Raw genomic sequence first — 17,354 nt, forward strand, 5'->3', positions numbered from 1 at the left:
TCATAAAGCTGGAATATTGCTGAGAGTGGTGATAAACAACAAACAAATCAACAATCTGACTGTTGTCATATGTTATCACTAATTTCACTGGACGTATATCTGTAAGTGACCTGGCCTGTTTGCGACATTTGAAGTATTTACAGGTTATTTCTACTAGTCCTCAGGATGCCTTCAACATGAGATAAACTGATACGGGCTGGCAGGCTAGTGCCAATCTCTGTCCCTAACATCTTAATGCTTTGAGCTGGCAATGGATTATGGCGTGTTCTCGTGAGATGTCATGAGATTTTTAGATCAGCTGGTATTGCTGTGTAGCATCCAAAGATAATCCTTGAATACCTTAGTGCAGTTAGGCGCCAACCACTTGATATTCCAGAGAGGTTGTGGGAGCCTTGGATTCTTAAAAATACATTGTCCCAGAAAATAATTGAATAAAATAATTATGCTTTAGACAAGAGTCATCAGAAAGATGACATATCCCCCCCGCAGCTGTCTGTAAAGTAGCCACAAGTAACAATAGCAAAAGGCACCAGTTCAGTATGTGCCTGGTAGACATTCAAAGTTTTGTAAGAAAGTATTTAACGTAAAAAATAAAAATTTCTAAAATTCCTAAATAGCAAAAGGCACCAGTTCAGCATGAGTCTGATAGACATGCAAAGATTTGTTAGAAAGTTTTGAATGGGTTTTGAGTTATGCTCCGGAAACGAACACCACCCTTATAGAACCTAAGTCCAACTTGTTACCATGGAAACGTGAAAAATAATAATTTCTAAAATTCCTAAATAGCAAAAGGCACAACTTCAGTATGTGACTGATAGATATGCCAAGTTTCAATCAAATACACTATATTGTTTTCGTGTTCTGCTCCGGAAAAGGAAATGATTACCAACAGACGGACAGACAGACTGGCTGATCGCTTTATCCCCCCGCATTACATTGTTTTTTTTTAAGAAAACATATTAAGGCTCATAGTTTAATTAAACCTGGTTTTGCATATAAAGGTGAGAGAATATTTAGACTCCACACAAAATCCAAAGTCCCCCTTCCCAGAATATCAAATGGTTGATATGAATATGTGTTCATAATACAGTGAGTCAAAAGAAGGCTGATATGAAATAAAAATAAATATGAACAAACCATGTGTTGTTTGTTATTTTTAAGGCCAGAGTAGTCTAATTTTACAGCCCTCTTCATAGCATTATCCGATCCCCGGCCGCGTCATACCAAAAGACGTTAAAAGATGGTACTTGTTGTTACCCTGTCTGGCGCTCGGCATTAAGGGGCTAAAACAAGGACTGGTCGGCTCGGAGTCAGTATACTGTGTCTGAGTGGGGTATTCATGTTAAACTGCGGCATGGTATCTCAGTGAGCTAGCACTATAAATCGGCATCAGTCCGGACTAGTACAAGCAGCCACACAAACACACACACGTACATGCACGTCGCTATAAAAGTGCAATAATCTTGGACGCGACGTTAAACCCCATTTCACCTCACCTCACCTCATAGCATTATCTTATAAAATATATGGAGTACCTGTCGTGTCAGGCTACGTGGGAACTGTTTGTTTGTTGTTTAACACTGCACTCAGCAATATTCCAGCTATATGACCGCAGTCTGTAATTAATCAAGTCTGGACCAGACAGTCCAGTGATTGACATCATGAGCATCGATCCATGCAATTGGGACACAATGACATGCATCAACCAAGCCAGTGAGCCGTGGTGGCACGTGGTCCTGTGCACTGCGCACAGATCACAAATCAGGTGAAGTTAAGCAACGTCGGTCTCGGAGAGTAGTTGGATGGGTGACCGAGTACAGCAGCTTGACTCCTAAGAGTTTCTAGGGCTTCGGTCCTGCCCCACACTGAAGCACATGTACCACATGTGGTGTCTCCTTAGACATATGACTTTGTTTGAAATGTGCCTCTGTTCACCCAGCAGTTAGTGGGTACCCGGTAGGATGAGATGGTGATGTGGCTGTGAACCGTCTAGCGCCTCACAGGCAGCTTGGGTTGTATACTCCCCAGGGAGCTGAGAATGAAAATTGATTGCTCACTGATCCATTGACCAGGGTAATAATAGTGTAGCGCTATGAGCATCCACTTGGTGAATGGAATCTGGCACATTATAAATGCACTTATTATTATTATCCCCCGATCTGGTTAGTCGCCTCTTACGACAAGCCGACCGCCTCCATGGTCTAGTGGTAGAGAGTCCTCCAAAAAGAACGAAAGGCCCGGGGTTCGATCCCAAGCTGCGTCATACCAAAAGACGTTAAAAGATGGTACTTGTTGTTACCCTGTCTGGCGCTCGCCATTAAGGGGCTAAAACAAGGACTGGTGGGCTCGGAGTCAGTATACTGTGCCTGAGTGGGGTATTAATGTTAAACTGCGGCATGATATCTCAGTGAGCTAGCACTATAAATCGGCATCAGTCCGGACTAGTACAAGCAGCCACACAAACACACACACGTACATGCACGTCGCTATATAAGTGCAATAATCTTGGACGCGACGTTAAACCCCATTTCACCTCACCTCACCTCTTACGACAAGCATTTTACAGGAAGCTATTCTACTCCGGGTCTGTAGGATTGCGTACAATGACGTTATATGTGTGGGAACTGCATGCTCTGACTGGGTACTGGAGCACTGGAGCACTGGAAGGGTTTATAAAGTTTTTTTGTCATTGTAAACCAACTACAAACACAAATATCAGGCCTAGAGGACTACTTGTATGTGCCAGCTGTTACCATCTCAGTGCTTTTAATCAAACACATGATCACTGTTAATATCAAAGTCTGCAGTGTGTGAATGCATTGTCAGATTGTACTGTAAAAATGTCTGCATCACGACATACCAACAACGTATTGCTTTATTGCCTTCGTGTCATATTGATACTTTCTGTCTGTGCCCTGTAACAATATTGCTTTTTCTGCTTGATTACATTCTCTGAGCCTGTATTGAATAATAACTAACACAATTTGCTGTGCACATTTTTAATGGTATTGACTGCCGTCAAAGAGCTCGAATATTGCTTACTGAGGCATTAAACAAACAAAACTATGGTATTAATACATTTATCATATTCATATTATATATGAAATAAATGTATAAAGAAGAAAGTAATATGTGTATTTTAAAAACTGATAAAAACTCTATGCTATTCAACTTCCAATACTGACATATTAAGTTAGGTGAGAAACATGTGTTTTCACATTTGTTGGTGAATTTGATGTCTGGAAGTTTCATTTGTAAGTGACAGCTTAAGCCGAAGATTTCATATGTTTAATTTTCCAGGCATTGGATCCTAAATAACACCCGCAAACTGGAAAATGTTTTTATCAACATTGTGAAATAAATCTCAAAAGTTATCACTATGTTTTCATAGCACTATCTCTCTTACTCAACTCTTACAGTTGTGAGACAGACATTACGTCACCCTGGAATGCTAAAATGTCACCCTGGAATACTAAAATGTCACCCTGGAATGCTAAAATGTCACCCTGGAATACTAAAACGTCACCCTGGAATACTAAAACATCACCCTGGAATACTAAAACGTCACTCTGGAATTCTAAAATGTCACCCTGGAATACTAAAATGTCACCCTGGAATACTAAAACGGTGCCCTGGAATACTAAAACATCACCCTGGAATACTAAAACGTCACTCTGGAATTCTAAAATGTCACCCTGGAATGCTAAAATGTCACCCTGGAATACTAAAACGTCACCCTGGAATACTAAAACATCACCCTGGAATACTAAAACGTCACTCTGGAATTCTAAAATGTCACCCTGGAATGCTAAAATGTCACCCTGGAATACTAAAACGGTGCCCTGGAATGCTAAAACATCACTCTGGAATGCTAAAACGTCACCCTAGATTGCTAAAACGGTGACCTGGAATGTGATGGTGTCATGATACATTGGATGACGTCACATGCCTTTGTGAAAATTGAAATCCAAGTTGGTCTGATAAATATTGGCCAATCCTAATAATTAATTGATGTATCCATTTCTTCAAGCCGAATTGCACGTTTTTATGAAATTTGGGTTGGATGACAAATATAGGAGAGGAAAGGATTCATACACAGTGAAAAATCTGAAACATTTCTGGCATTCAATCTGATTTATTGTATAAAGTTCACATCCATATCATAAATAATCTGCTTGGTGTAACATAGAATTTAAATAAATAGAAACACCTGTACCATGTGTATCAAAAGTTAAGTGGCATATATTTTACAACAGTACTTTGGACATGGTGAGACATAGCTGTTGTCGCAAATTACTACCCCTTTCTCCTGGACCTGTGAAGATCCTGGGTAGAATATATCTTCAGCAACCCTTTAAATACTAATCTCACAGCATATTCTACCATATTGGCCTCAGGAAGTCCTGTAAATTAATTTGCTGCAGTATAAAGAAGTCTGATTGACAATCATTCCACTTCACCTATATTTCTCCAGCTTATCACAGCTAACGTAAGTGTTATTTCAAACCAGATTTGCTGTCAAAGGGCACTGTCAGCAGGTTCTCCTCCAATAAGGTGTCCCTTTGCCTGAGAATCAGTAAGTGATCCTTACAAAAGTGATAATCTTCAGTTCAATGTCCGCGTAATTTAGTATGTCTGGCACCAACAGCTCCATGATGTCCTGGCAGAATACTCCATGTCTGTCGTAAGAATCAACTAAAGTCCGGCATCGATGGTCACCATGTGTGACTGGGCTGATTGTGTGGCAATAAAAGAATAAACTTGCATCAGCTAAGGTAACTTATTTCGCCCAGGCATCTGTGAGATGGGACTGTAGTCTGCAGAATCAATTCTAGCTCCACAGCGAGATGAGATTATAGTCTGCATAATCATTCAACTCTTGCTCCTGTGAGATGGGACTAGTCTGCAGAATCAAACTCCAGTTCCACACTGAGAAGGGACTGTAGTCTGCAGAATCAAATCTAGCAACAGCGAGATGAGATTATAGTCTGCATTATGAACTCTAGCTCCTGTGAGATTGGACTGGTCTGCAGAATCAACTCGGGCTCCACAGTGAGATGGGACTGTAGTCTGTATAATCAACACTTGCTCCACAGTAAGATGGGACTGTAGTCTGTATAATCAACACTTGCTCTACAGTGAGATGGGGCTGTAGTCTGCAGAATGCAGAATCAGCTCTAGCTCCACAGTGAGATGGGACTGTAGTCTGCAGAATCAGCTCTAACTCCACAGTGAGATGGGACTGTAGTCTGTATAATCAACACTTGCTCTACAGTGAGATGGGGCTGTAGTCTGCAGAATGCAGAATCAGCTCTAGCTGCACAGTGAGATGGGACTGTAGTCTGCAGAATGCAGAATCAGCTCTAGCTCTACAGTGAGATGGGACTGTAGTCTGCAGAATGCAGAATCAGCTCTAACTCCACAGTGAGATGAGACTGTGGTCTACAGTATCAACTCTAGATCCACAGTGAGATGAGACTGTAGTCTGGAATGGGGATTATTCCAGACGCATAATTCTCGACTTCATATCACCCTTTTCTTGTTTCCGATCAGGTCGCCAGTTGTGGAGGCCAACAGTACAGCTGGAAAACACAAGACATAAGCTTACTGGAAGCCCTATGTAGACATGTACATTACCAGCTTGGTATGTCGACATTAAGGTTGGGGGTAGGACAGTGAGATTAGGAGTGTGGGTGTGGGTGCAATCTCGTTAAAATCAGATCTTAGTTCTCGGTACCGTTAAACAAAGATCTGAGGACATCCCATTAGGGGTCACATCAGAACGACCTTTCATCCGACTAATCAGAGCGTCGCTTATGAGATCATGAAAGCTGCCTTCTGATTGGCTAATGTCGATTTCTTGTCAGTCCTTCCATTGGTCGGTCAAAATTCGCGCAAGGTCGGTCTGACGTGACCCGTAATGGGATGTCCTCAGATCTTTGTTTAACAATAGTGAGAACTAAGGTCTAATCTTAATGAGATTGGATGTGGGTGGTGGTGATCATGGAAAAAGGACACAGCCCAAAAAATAATTAGGAAGCATCCGGGGGCCCTGCGTATTTATTGAATGAGTAAACATATTGTACCAGCATCTTGTTTTCTTCCATTTATGAACTTCAGTTCATATTAATGTATCAGATTGCTTCTGAATCAAAAATTTAGAATTATACATTATATTGTGATATATGTCGCAATAGACCCCTAAAGATTCCGGGGTAGAATAGGTCTTCAGCAACCCATACTTGCTGTAAAAGGCGACTACGCTTGTCGTAAAAGGGGACTAATGGGATCGGGTGGTCAGGCTCGCTGACTTGGTTGATACATGTCATCAATCCCAATTGCGTGGATCGATGCTCATGATGTTAATCACTGGATTGTCTGGTCCAGACTCGATTATTTGACAGACCGCCGTCATATAGCTGGAATATTGCTGAGTACGGCATTAAACAACAAACAAACAAACAAAACATATCGCAATACCGCCTTGTGCAAAATATTCTAACACATTTTAAACCTCCAATACCTATCCCTAGTGTGGACCATACTTGAAAATATACACTCATATATCTGGGATATTGCTAACTGAGCCATTAAATAACATTCATGCACTACCCTCCTTTCGAAACAGAAGACAAGAACCCCATCACATGGCCACAAACGTACCCTGTCTCTGTGTGTTCATTCATGGTGACGTGTGTTGTTTGAGTCACAAGGCTACAACAAGTCCACCTATGATTAGGTGTCTGCTTCTTGCCCCCGTTGGTGCTTGACAATGGTTCTGCAACTATAACGAGGGTAAAATCATTATACCATTAAAACGGAATAAACATTACAATTTTAAGATTAAAAAGAGAAAAACTACTAGTTCTCCAGTTGGGGTGTTGCAAATCACTTGTCGAAGCAATGAAAATTTTACACCTGCTGATGCAATACAGGGTACGCCTTACGTGTTGACTCATGGTGAGTGTGAGTGAGTTGGGTTTAACGCCGCTTTTAACAGTATTCCAGTTATATCGCGGCGTGTCAGCTTAATGTGGGAGGAAAGCCCCAAGTGATGTAGGTCTCAAACATTTACCACTTCGATGAAACCCATGAGCAGGGGTATGGTGCTGACAAACCTAGAAACATAATCGGGGCGAACCAGGATTCGAACCCACAATCATAGATTTCTGGCGTGAAAAGGGACGCAACTCCGCACAGTGAATTGCGACGCCTTAGACGACAGGGCCACCCGTGCCCCCTATCGACTCATGGTTTAATTCTGTATTGATTCGGAAAGTAATATTTACAAAGTTTTGCAATAGCTAGGTCTGATAACGACTCTATTTGTGAACTCAGGCTTATGTCACCTTTCCACCTTTTACACAAAAAAAGTTTTAATCCAATCACATGAAACCATTAGAATCAGTTATGCAAGTTTAATACAAAATGGTCACAGCAACAAACCCTTGATGGCCATGCCACAGGGACAGGGTAGTAATTTACACAATATCTGTGCAAATTAATTTTTTAAATACCCAGTAAATATTGTATCATGACTCAGGTATCATGATATGTACTGAAATAAGAGAGTGAGTGAGTGAGTTGGTTTTACACTGCTTTTAGCAATATTCCAGCAATATCATGGCAGGGGACACCAGAAATGGGCTTCATACATTGTACCCATATTGGTGTATGCATGATCTGATAGTTTGATACATGTATATAAACATTTAGCCAAGGCTGTGGTAAAACAATTCCCAATCAGACATTTTGTTCCCAACTCTTGAGACCTATTGTGGGTACACGGGTAGGGTCCTCGATAGGGGGTCGGCTACCTGGGTGGTAAACTTAGATTCGTCTCAGCCCTTACCCTTCAATAAATTACCCTTGCATCCTTGAACAGTGGTGTTGCGTAGCAACAGGACAATAATGTCAATACCTTTGTATCCAGGGTGGTGGGTACACCTAGCATCCTTGAACAGCGGTGTTGCATAGCAACAGGACAATAATGTCAATACCTATGTATCGAGGGTGGTGGGTACACCTAGCATCCTTGAACAGCATTGTTGCATAGCAACAGGACAATAATGTTAATAGCTATGTATCCAGGGTGGTGGGTACACCTAGCATCCTTGAACAGTGGTGTTGCATAGCAACAGGACAATAATGTCAATACCCATGTATCCAGGGTGGTGGGTACACCTAGCATCCTTGAACAGTGGTGTTGCATAGCAACAGGACAATAATGTCAATGCCTATGTATCCAGGGTGGTGGGTACACCTAGCATCCTTGAACAGCGTTGTTGCATAGCAACAGGGCAATAATGTTAATACCTATGTATCCAGGGTGGTGGGTACACCTAGCATCCTTGAACAGTGGTGTTGCATAGCAACAGGACAATAATGTCAATACCTATGTATCCAGGGTGGTGGGTACACCTAGCATCCTTGAACAGTGGTGTTGCATAGCAACAGGACAATAATGTCAATACCTATGTATCCAGGGTGGTGGGTACACCTAGCATCCTTGAACAGTGGTGTTGCATAGCAACAGGACAATAATGTTAATACCTATGTATCCAGGGTGGTTGGTACACCTAGCATCCTTGAACAGCGGTGTTGCATAGCACCAGGACAATAGTGTCAATACCTATGTATCCAGGGTGGTTGGTACACCTAGCATCCTTGAACAGTGGTGTTGCATAGCAACAGGACAATAATGTCAATACCTTTGTATCCAGGGTGGTGGGTACACCTAGCATTCTTGAACAGCGGTGTTGCATAGCAACAGGACAATAATGTCAATGCCTATGTATCCAGGGTGGTGGGTACACCTAGCATCCTTGAACAGTGGTGTTGCATAGCAACAGGACAATAATGTTAATAGCTATGTATCGAGGGTGGTGGGTACACCTAGCATCCTTGAACAGTGGTGTTGCATAGCAACAGGACAATAATGTCAATACCTATGTATCCAGGGTGGTGGGTACACCTAGCATCCTTGAACAGTGGTGTTGCATAGCAACAGGACAATAATGTCAATACCTATGTATCCAGGGTGGTGGGTACACCTAGCATCCTTGAACAGTGGTGTTGCATAGCAACAGGACAATAATGTCAATACCTATATATCCAGGGTGGTGGGTACACCTAGCATCCTTGAACAGTGGTGTTGCATAGCAACAGGACAATAATGTCAATACCTATGTATCCAGGGTGGTGGGTACACCTAGCATCCTTGAACAGCGGTGTTGTGTAGCTGACCAAACAGTTGAGGCATCGGCTCCCTTCAAGTTTGGAGACATTTTCATGTCTGACATGGTAGCTGCAAACACAAAATCACATATGACCATGATGGAATATGAGTGAGTGAGTGAGTTGGGTTTAACGCCACTTTTAACAGTAATCCAGTTATATCACGGCGTGTCAGCTTAATGTGGGAGGAAAGCCCAAAGTGATGCAGGTCTGACGTTTACCACTTCGGTGAAATCCACGAGCACGGGTATGGTGCTGACAAACCTAGAAACATAATCGGGGCGAAACGGGATTCGAACCCACAATCATAGGTTTCTGGCGTGTCCAAGGGACGCAACTCTGCACAGCGAATCGCGGCGCCTTAGACGACTGGGCCACCCGTGCCCCCAACATGATGGAATATAAACATATACATCCATTAAAAAATATAAAATAAAAATAGTCACTGAGACAGTCCCTGAGAAGATCCGCATCAGAATTAGCCTTCAGCAACCCACGCTTGTCATTAAGAGGCAACTAACAGGATCAAGTGGTCAGTCTCGCTGAATTGGTTGAAGCATATTATCGCATCCCAATTGCATGGATCCGTGCTCATAATGTCAATCACTGGATTGTTGGTCCTGGTTCGATTATTTACAGACTGCCGTCAAATAGCTGGAATATTGCTGAGTACGGCGTTTAACAACAAACAAACAAACAAACACTGAGACAGACTGGCCCCTGTTTATGATAGATATATTGACTGTTGCCATGGTGATCATCAGTATCTGTACTACCTGTTATAAAAATAACAAACAGCAGATATTGTTGGGTACAGGGTATTCACTGCCATGTATCATATTAACATTTAATAGACTATTTGATTATTGTAGCCAGTACATTTGTTAAATGCACATGCTTAGAATTAATGCATTGAGCTTAAAACTTTCATTGCAGAAAGTAGGTAAGTAAATTTGTAATTAGTTACAGATAATCTACAGTTGAAACAATAGATTGATGTCTTATTTTAATGTGTGCTACATGCTGTAACATTACAAAGTGTATTTTAACTAATCATTATCAGGCTTACAGATTCATGTATAGTTCTCGCTATCGCTAAACAAAGATCTGAGGACATCCCATTAGGGGTCACGTCAGAAGACCTTTCATTCGACCAATCAGAGCGTTGCTTACCAGATCATGAAAGTGACAGTCGGAATGTGATTCCTAATCATGCAACCTTGAAAACTTTAACATTGGGTATTCTGAACGATAGTTACGGGCTTAATGACAGTCCAGAATGTTCTTTTGTTCTGGTTTCAAAGTTTTAATCGAGAATTTGTCAAAATATGTTTCAAAGGGAAGTCGCCAATTTAAAATTAGTGCTGTAAAGCACGAGAAAGCTGCCTTCTGATTGGCTAATGTTGACTTCTTGCCAGTCATTCCATAGGTCAGTCAAAGTTCCAAAAGGTCGGCCTGATGTGGCCCTTAATGTGATGTCCTCAGATCTTTGTTCAGCTGTAGCGAGAACTAAGATATGATTTTTATGAGATTGATATTCGGCCCTAAGTCTGCAACAAATGTCAGTAAACATTCCCAAATTGGAATTAAAATATCCCAACTTGTATTTCACAGATAACAGGTCAAGTAGAAAGAAAAAGGGAAATACTTCTGAGTTTTAGAAAATACGAATCCTAAGAAATCCCACTCTTAAACAAATGTTTTTTTCTCACAATTTGGCTGCCACGACCACTTATCCTAAAGAAAATCCCTGTATCAAGTTATATGTCATGAACTGACTAGGACTGGGACGTGTAACTCGAGTACTCAGGTACTTGGGTCGGGTGGGTACTGAGTAGGACCCGGGTACCCACAGGACTACCTGGACCCGTGGTCACTAGACGTATTGTTTAAGGACAAAAATTATCTAGAACTCTATGGTTACACTTCAAGTCACAAATGCTTGCATTTCTTTCTGACTATGCACCCATTCCTTCTGACCTTTATATGTTTGAACAAAGATAAAAAACTTCAACTTCAGCGTATGCACGACCAGATCGTTTTATATGTGTATCTAAATACATATTGCCAGGGCTACAGTCAAACTATTACCAATGGGACATTTTGTACCCAACTCTTGGGACCTATCATGGGTAGGGTCGGGAAATAGCGGGAAGGGTACCCGGGTAGTAAATCTGGACTCGTCCCAGCCCTAGAACTTACTGTTTTCTTCTGCCTCCCACTCTCTTCGCGTACTTCCTTCTGCTTGCTGTCTTCTCATTGATGTGAGAATCTGTACAAGTAGAATAAAAGCACATGACATTCACTTTCTTCTGAACATGCAAGCCTACAGTCCATTTGACACCAAATGAGAACGATGAATTGCAAAATACACTTTTCTGGATTTCGAGTTATTTTGCAATTCATCGTTCTCATTTGGCGTCAAACGGACTGTAGCTGCGGTAACCGTATCTCTGTTCTGTCACTATGAATGATTTTGATTTTGACTTGCGGCAACACAAAGCTATTGACAGTCCCCTAGTATTTTCCTCATACAGGTTAAAAACCACTGATCGTCTATAACACTCATAAATTATTTGGACCCCAAAGGTAGCGTTATAGCGAGAGATCACTGTAGATTCCTGATTCGGAACATATCTCATTAATAACCCATGATGGACATGAATCATAATCTTGGAAAACTGCTACGCGATTTGCTTCCTAAACACTTATATTCAAATAAGTATGCTTATATTTTTTAGATGCAGCTAATGCAAACCCTGCTACCACAAAACAGTTGTTAGGAATAAGGGATAATTTTGTACCTCTCAAAACAGAACATTAGCTCTTTTGAACCAATGAAATGGAATCAAGGTAAACAAACAATTTACCATGGCAACCCGACCAGGTGTTATTTGTAAACTATAAACAAAAACATGACCTACATCTTTATGACAAATATATATGATCGTACAGAAGAAATAAATATTCATGAAATCAAAATTCGTACAAGGAGTTTCGTCCCTTTCGGTCACACAATATCTTGTGTATATTATTAGTGATATATTAGTGAAATTTGTTCACAGAATTCGGAAGAAGTGAACAAACCTAGTTCAAACATCAACGAAACTAAAACAACTTTGATATAAACAGTCACATGGCAATTATATACCATTCTGTACTGCAGTTTTCTGTAAGTATTGTGTCATTTACCCAAGAAAAAATGGACCGTCATGTAAATCTTGTGTCATTTACACAAGAAAATATGGACTGTCATGTAAATCTTGTCTCATTTATACAAGAAAATATGGACCTTCATGAAATTCTTGTCTCATTTATACAAGAAAATATGGATCGTCATGTAAATCTTGTGTCATTTACCATGTTTACCCAAGGAAATGTGGACAAATGTAAATAATCGGTGTTATACGGGGGTGCTTACTAAGATTACTCACAGATCATTCTTGAAGTTGGTGAGGGGGTGGTTACAAGAGCAGGCCACTTAATATGGCCAATACAGAACACAGAAATGTTATCTAATGGTCGACAAAACTGCCGATCTAGTTACCTTTGGGGCGGAATGTCCTGTGTCTCCTTCCACTCTTTTTCCGATAGTACTCCAGCGTCTGACAGAAAGATCACATCATCTGATATTAATGATATTAATGTTCAAAATGTTGTTTCAAAAGAAACATCTTTTAATCTCAATTTGGAGTCAAGTGAGTAGGTGAATGTTGTTTAACGATGCAGTCGGCAATATTTCAGCAATATTACAGCAATCTGCAAAAAAGTGAGTTTGGACCAGACAAACCAGTGAGTGAAAGCATGAACAACAATCCACGTTGTCCGGGCATGATCAGTCACAACAACCATGAAATACTCATGTGACACCAATATGACTTGTCCGGTTGTGCGCAAGAAATACTGTACAGTTTTCAAGATCTGCTCCGGAAATGAGCACTACTGCTATTTTCAGTATAAGTCAAGTCATTGCTATGGAAATTCGATAAAATAGAATTTAAAAAGTCCCAAACTATCAAAAGGCACCTGTTCACCAACAGACCTATCTATGTACCAGGTTTGGTTAAGATATCTCTCATGTTTTTTTAATTCTGGTCCGGAAACAAAACAAGGGACGGATGGATGGACGGAAGGACAGCACCCATTCCTTTATCCCCCTTTCACTTCGAGGCGGGGGATAATAAAAATCAAATCTCTGCATGAAGATCAGAAGTCACCCCTCTCGGCGAATGTTTTATGTGAATTTTCCTTTATGGTGGAGGTGTTGTCAGACTGTGATGCAGTGAGGTGTTCGACCAGAGTAAAACATTTGATCTAAATGAGATTGGGGCACAGCACATGACCACAAGATCCACATAGGGTTCCTATGACAACACGCAATGGTATGTTGGGAGCACAAACTTGGCCCCCACAATTATGAAAATGGAACATAAAAATTCGGATATATGTCCCACTTGCAACATATCTCTTGATAACTTCGGAGTCAGTGAGTTGGGGTTAACCCCATTTTGAACAGTACATTATTTATATCACAGTGCTCTGTCAGTTTGTGGGAGGAAAGACCGCGGTAATGCAGCTCTTTCAGGTTTACCACTTTGGTGAAAGCCACAAGCACTGGTATGATGCTGACAGACCTAGAAAAATAATCAGAACCTACGATCATGGTTCAGGCTTTCCTAACATGCCTAAGGTAGGCAACTCTGCACAACGATATCTGGCAACTGAGCAAAATGTGGCCCCTGACAACTTGATATAATGACTGTAGTTCCTCGTATTGTACTCATACATAAATATATATATACTACTTCAAAATATGTATCACCTGATTCTTTATTTTACTGTAGTTAATCCGTCATCATGGTCATTAATTAACTAATAATAAAAAAGAATCGGGGGGTCCTGAACCTTTTGTAGTAGTATATCTCTGGTGCTGTGGTAAAACCCACAAGTACAGGAGTGGTCTTCACAAATCAAGCATCATGGGGATCCTGACACGATCAAGGGAGACAACTCTTTGCGGATCTGCCTGACCCAAATCCCTGGTCACAATGGACTATTCTGGGAAAAGTATGAGCTTATCTCATCAAAATTTAATCATGTGGAACTAACTAACAAAGACATTCTATCATTCCTTGTACCATCTCCAAAGGTAATACAGTTGTTTGTTCTGAAGCAAGTCAAACACCTACCTTCTGCTGACAGTATTCTCTTTCAACGACAATCCGATTAGCTTCTTTCTCAAGACATTGAGAAATATCTTCCAAAGTTACAGGTTTGCTTGAAAGGTATTCAATCACTGCTGCAATTCCACAACCCTGACTGGAGACAAACTCCGCCTTCAGACGGATCTTGCACTTAAACTTTCTCTCTACCGTACGGATATTTCGACCCTTGATGCCAATGAAAAAACCCATGAAATGAGACTCAAATTTCTTCACCGTAAATCTGACCGTTGTTGATGTCCAGTTGGCCGGGTTGGCTGGGTCAGGCCTGGAGTCGTGACCATCAATGAGGCCAAAGTCCTGTTGCAGTGAACACTGCAGAAGGTAGATGAGATTCTTGGCACTTGTACTTCTAGTTTGTTCTGTTTTCCAGATGTCTGACCTATAAAGATACTCCACAAACTCTCTGGCTTCTTTTTGGGGTATATCTCTGATCGAAAACTCAGACAAGACCTTGTCAAAATCCTTAGGAAATGTCTCTGGATCTGGAAAGGATAAAAATTATCTGATATCATTTTTTGGCTCTTTTCAACTTCGATAAATAATAATTTAGTATATAATAAATAGTGTTATCGATGGGATAAACTAATCCGATATACTTGGTATCATGGTCTGATAAATATGCAAATTAGGTCACTAAGCTTGACCTACTTTCAGTATGCTGTGTATGTCGAAGTGGTGTTTCTTGTCAAAAACTATTGCATCACGTTCCATTAATCATTAAATACTGATTTCCCAATGTGTGAGTGCTCATGTAAACAAACATGGCTGCAATTCATCTGGCACTACATCATAGATGGGTCAGTTTACTCAGGTGTAATATTCCTACACATCCTATAGATGATGAAGAGATTATAACCTGTTTCCCGTATCATAAATATCACACGTGACCTTCCAGAAGAAAAGTGACCTTTTGGGTGCTACGATAAAATTATACTCTGATGTCATAAAAATAGAACTCTGACGTCAACTTACTACCATATATAAATCGCCATTTGTGTGAACTGTACAAACATATCTTATTTTTCTCTCACAAATCATTATTTCAAAACATTTCAGCACACAAATCTACTTTCAATTAATCAGATATTATTTCTAAAAACTGCAATCATTACATGAACAATTATACGTCTGAAAATGGGACTTTGCAGATAATGAGTCCAAATGTTTGATGCCATGTATTAGTTCTTGGGCTGGGACGAGTCCAAATTTACTACCCGGGTACCCACCCCACTATTACCCGACCCTACCCGGTACCCGCTGTAGGTCTTAACAAGAGATGGGTACAAATGTCCGGTTGGGAATAGTTTGATCGTAGCCCTTGCAAAATGTATTTAGATACTCATAGAAAACGATCTGGTCATGAATACACTGAAGTTGACTAAAGTTTTATATCTATTCAAACATATAAAGTCAGAAGGAATGGGTGCATAGTCAGAAAGAACTTTGAACATTAGTCACTTATAGTGTAACCGTGGAAGTTCCAGATAATTTTTGCCATTAAACAATATATCACGTGACTAACCACGGGTCCGGGTAGTCCTGTGGGTATCCGGTCACTCAGGAACCACCCGACCTGAGTACCCGAGTTACCCGTCCCAGCCCTACCATGCATCTCTGGGATAAATAGTCATTACCTTGAGCTTTGCAGGTACACACTAGCTTTTGAAACTTGGCTAGGTTGATAACCGGGACTATTTCACCTCTTATTTGATTGATGAAGAACTGGAAACGGCTTCTCCATTTCTTGTCATGGTAGAGGCATACTTTAGTAGGGTCATCGCATCCTTGACTTGTCATCGTGAAGGTCATGGCAGGTTCGTCTCACACGCTCTGTTGAAATGGAGAAGTTAAATAGTCTTGATCGGCCCAAAAGAAGCACACCGCAATACACCTGAGGTTTAAGAGATTGGTGTTGAGCGGTGGGGTGAGGGGTGGGGTGAGATTGGTCTTAGGATTGTATCATATTTTGTCGACACCCCCACCGCTTCAGTTATATGTAACATTTTTTTCTTGTTCCTCCATAATAAATGACCGGTCAAATTGTACAAATTTATAATTTATTAATTGTCATTTTTTCATGAACCCCCTCCCCCTTAAATTATCAGTCCCTAAATACTTGATCAGTTATTCATCTCTACCTGTTACATTGCCAAAAGATCCGGTCTCATCATGTACCTCTATGGACACTTAATATGGGGGCCATATGCTACCACTCAACTTTTTATAGGGATAATCAAATACGTCTTTCTGTTGTCGTAAAAGGCGACTATGCATGTCGTAAGAGGCGACTAACGGGATCGGGTGGTCAGGCTCGCTGACTTGGTTGATGCATGTCATCGATCCCAATTGCGTGGATCGTTGCTCATGATATCAATCACTGGATTGTCTAGTCCAGACTCGATTATTTACAGACCGCCGTCATATAGCTTGAATATTGCTGATTGCGACGTTAAACAACAAGCCAACCGACCAAATATCTTTCTACATGGAAATATAAAATTAACATAATACGAGAATCAGGTTTGTGTATCATGAAAATATAAATAATATCCCTGCGGAGTATTGTATTATTTTCCCAAGTAACGAATCCTCACTAACGGTACACAGTAATTCCAAACTTACCCTATCTTCAGCTGTCAGTTCAGTCAAGTCTCACTTTTTAGTCTTCTGTACCCGGACATATCTGCGTCGTTTTAGACAGTCGTCTCTCATCTGACACCAGTAGAACTGAAATTACCCCATACCACCGGCTCATATATATATTATCACATCTATTTAAATATCCCGTCAGCAGATATTGCGCTAACAACCTTCGCTTTGAGGTTAACCCTACTTTAGATGTACGTGTGGTTAACCTCGATATGACGTCACCAAGCAATATCAAAACACTAC

At 40.8% G+C, this 17,354-nt stretch overlaps 1 protein-coding gene across 1 annotated transcript; it reads right to left on the reverse strand.

The window, feature by feature from the left end:
• Positions 1–2,927: 2,927 nt before the first annotated feature.
• Positions 2,928–17,354, reverse strand: LOC124118758. The gene is made up of 8 exons (XM_046481012.2): positions 17,085–17,354; positions 16,097–16,292; positions 14,427–14,944; positions 12,785–12,842; positions 11,440–11,509; positions 9,186–9,307; positions 6,664–6,784; positions 2,928–5,582 (listed from the first exon to the last, which is right to left on the reverse strand). The coding sequence occupies exons 2-8, from the start codon at positions 16,269–16,271 to the stop codon at positions 5,498–5,500; spliced, it is 1,149 nt and encodes a 382-aa protein (XP_046336968.2). The 5' UTR covers positions 16,272–16,292; positions 17,085–17,354; the 3' UTR covers positions 2,928–5,497.

Source organism: Haliotis rufescens, unplaced genomic scaffold (genome assembly GCF_023055435.1).
Source record: "Haliotis rufescens isolate VD_foot unplaced genomic scaffold, xgHalRufe1.0.p SCAF_17, whole genome shotgun sequence".
NCBI classification, from domain to species: domain Eukaryota; kingdom Metazoa; phylum Mollusca; class Gastropoda; order Lepetellida; family Haliotidae; genus Haliotis; species Haliotis rufescens.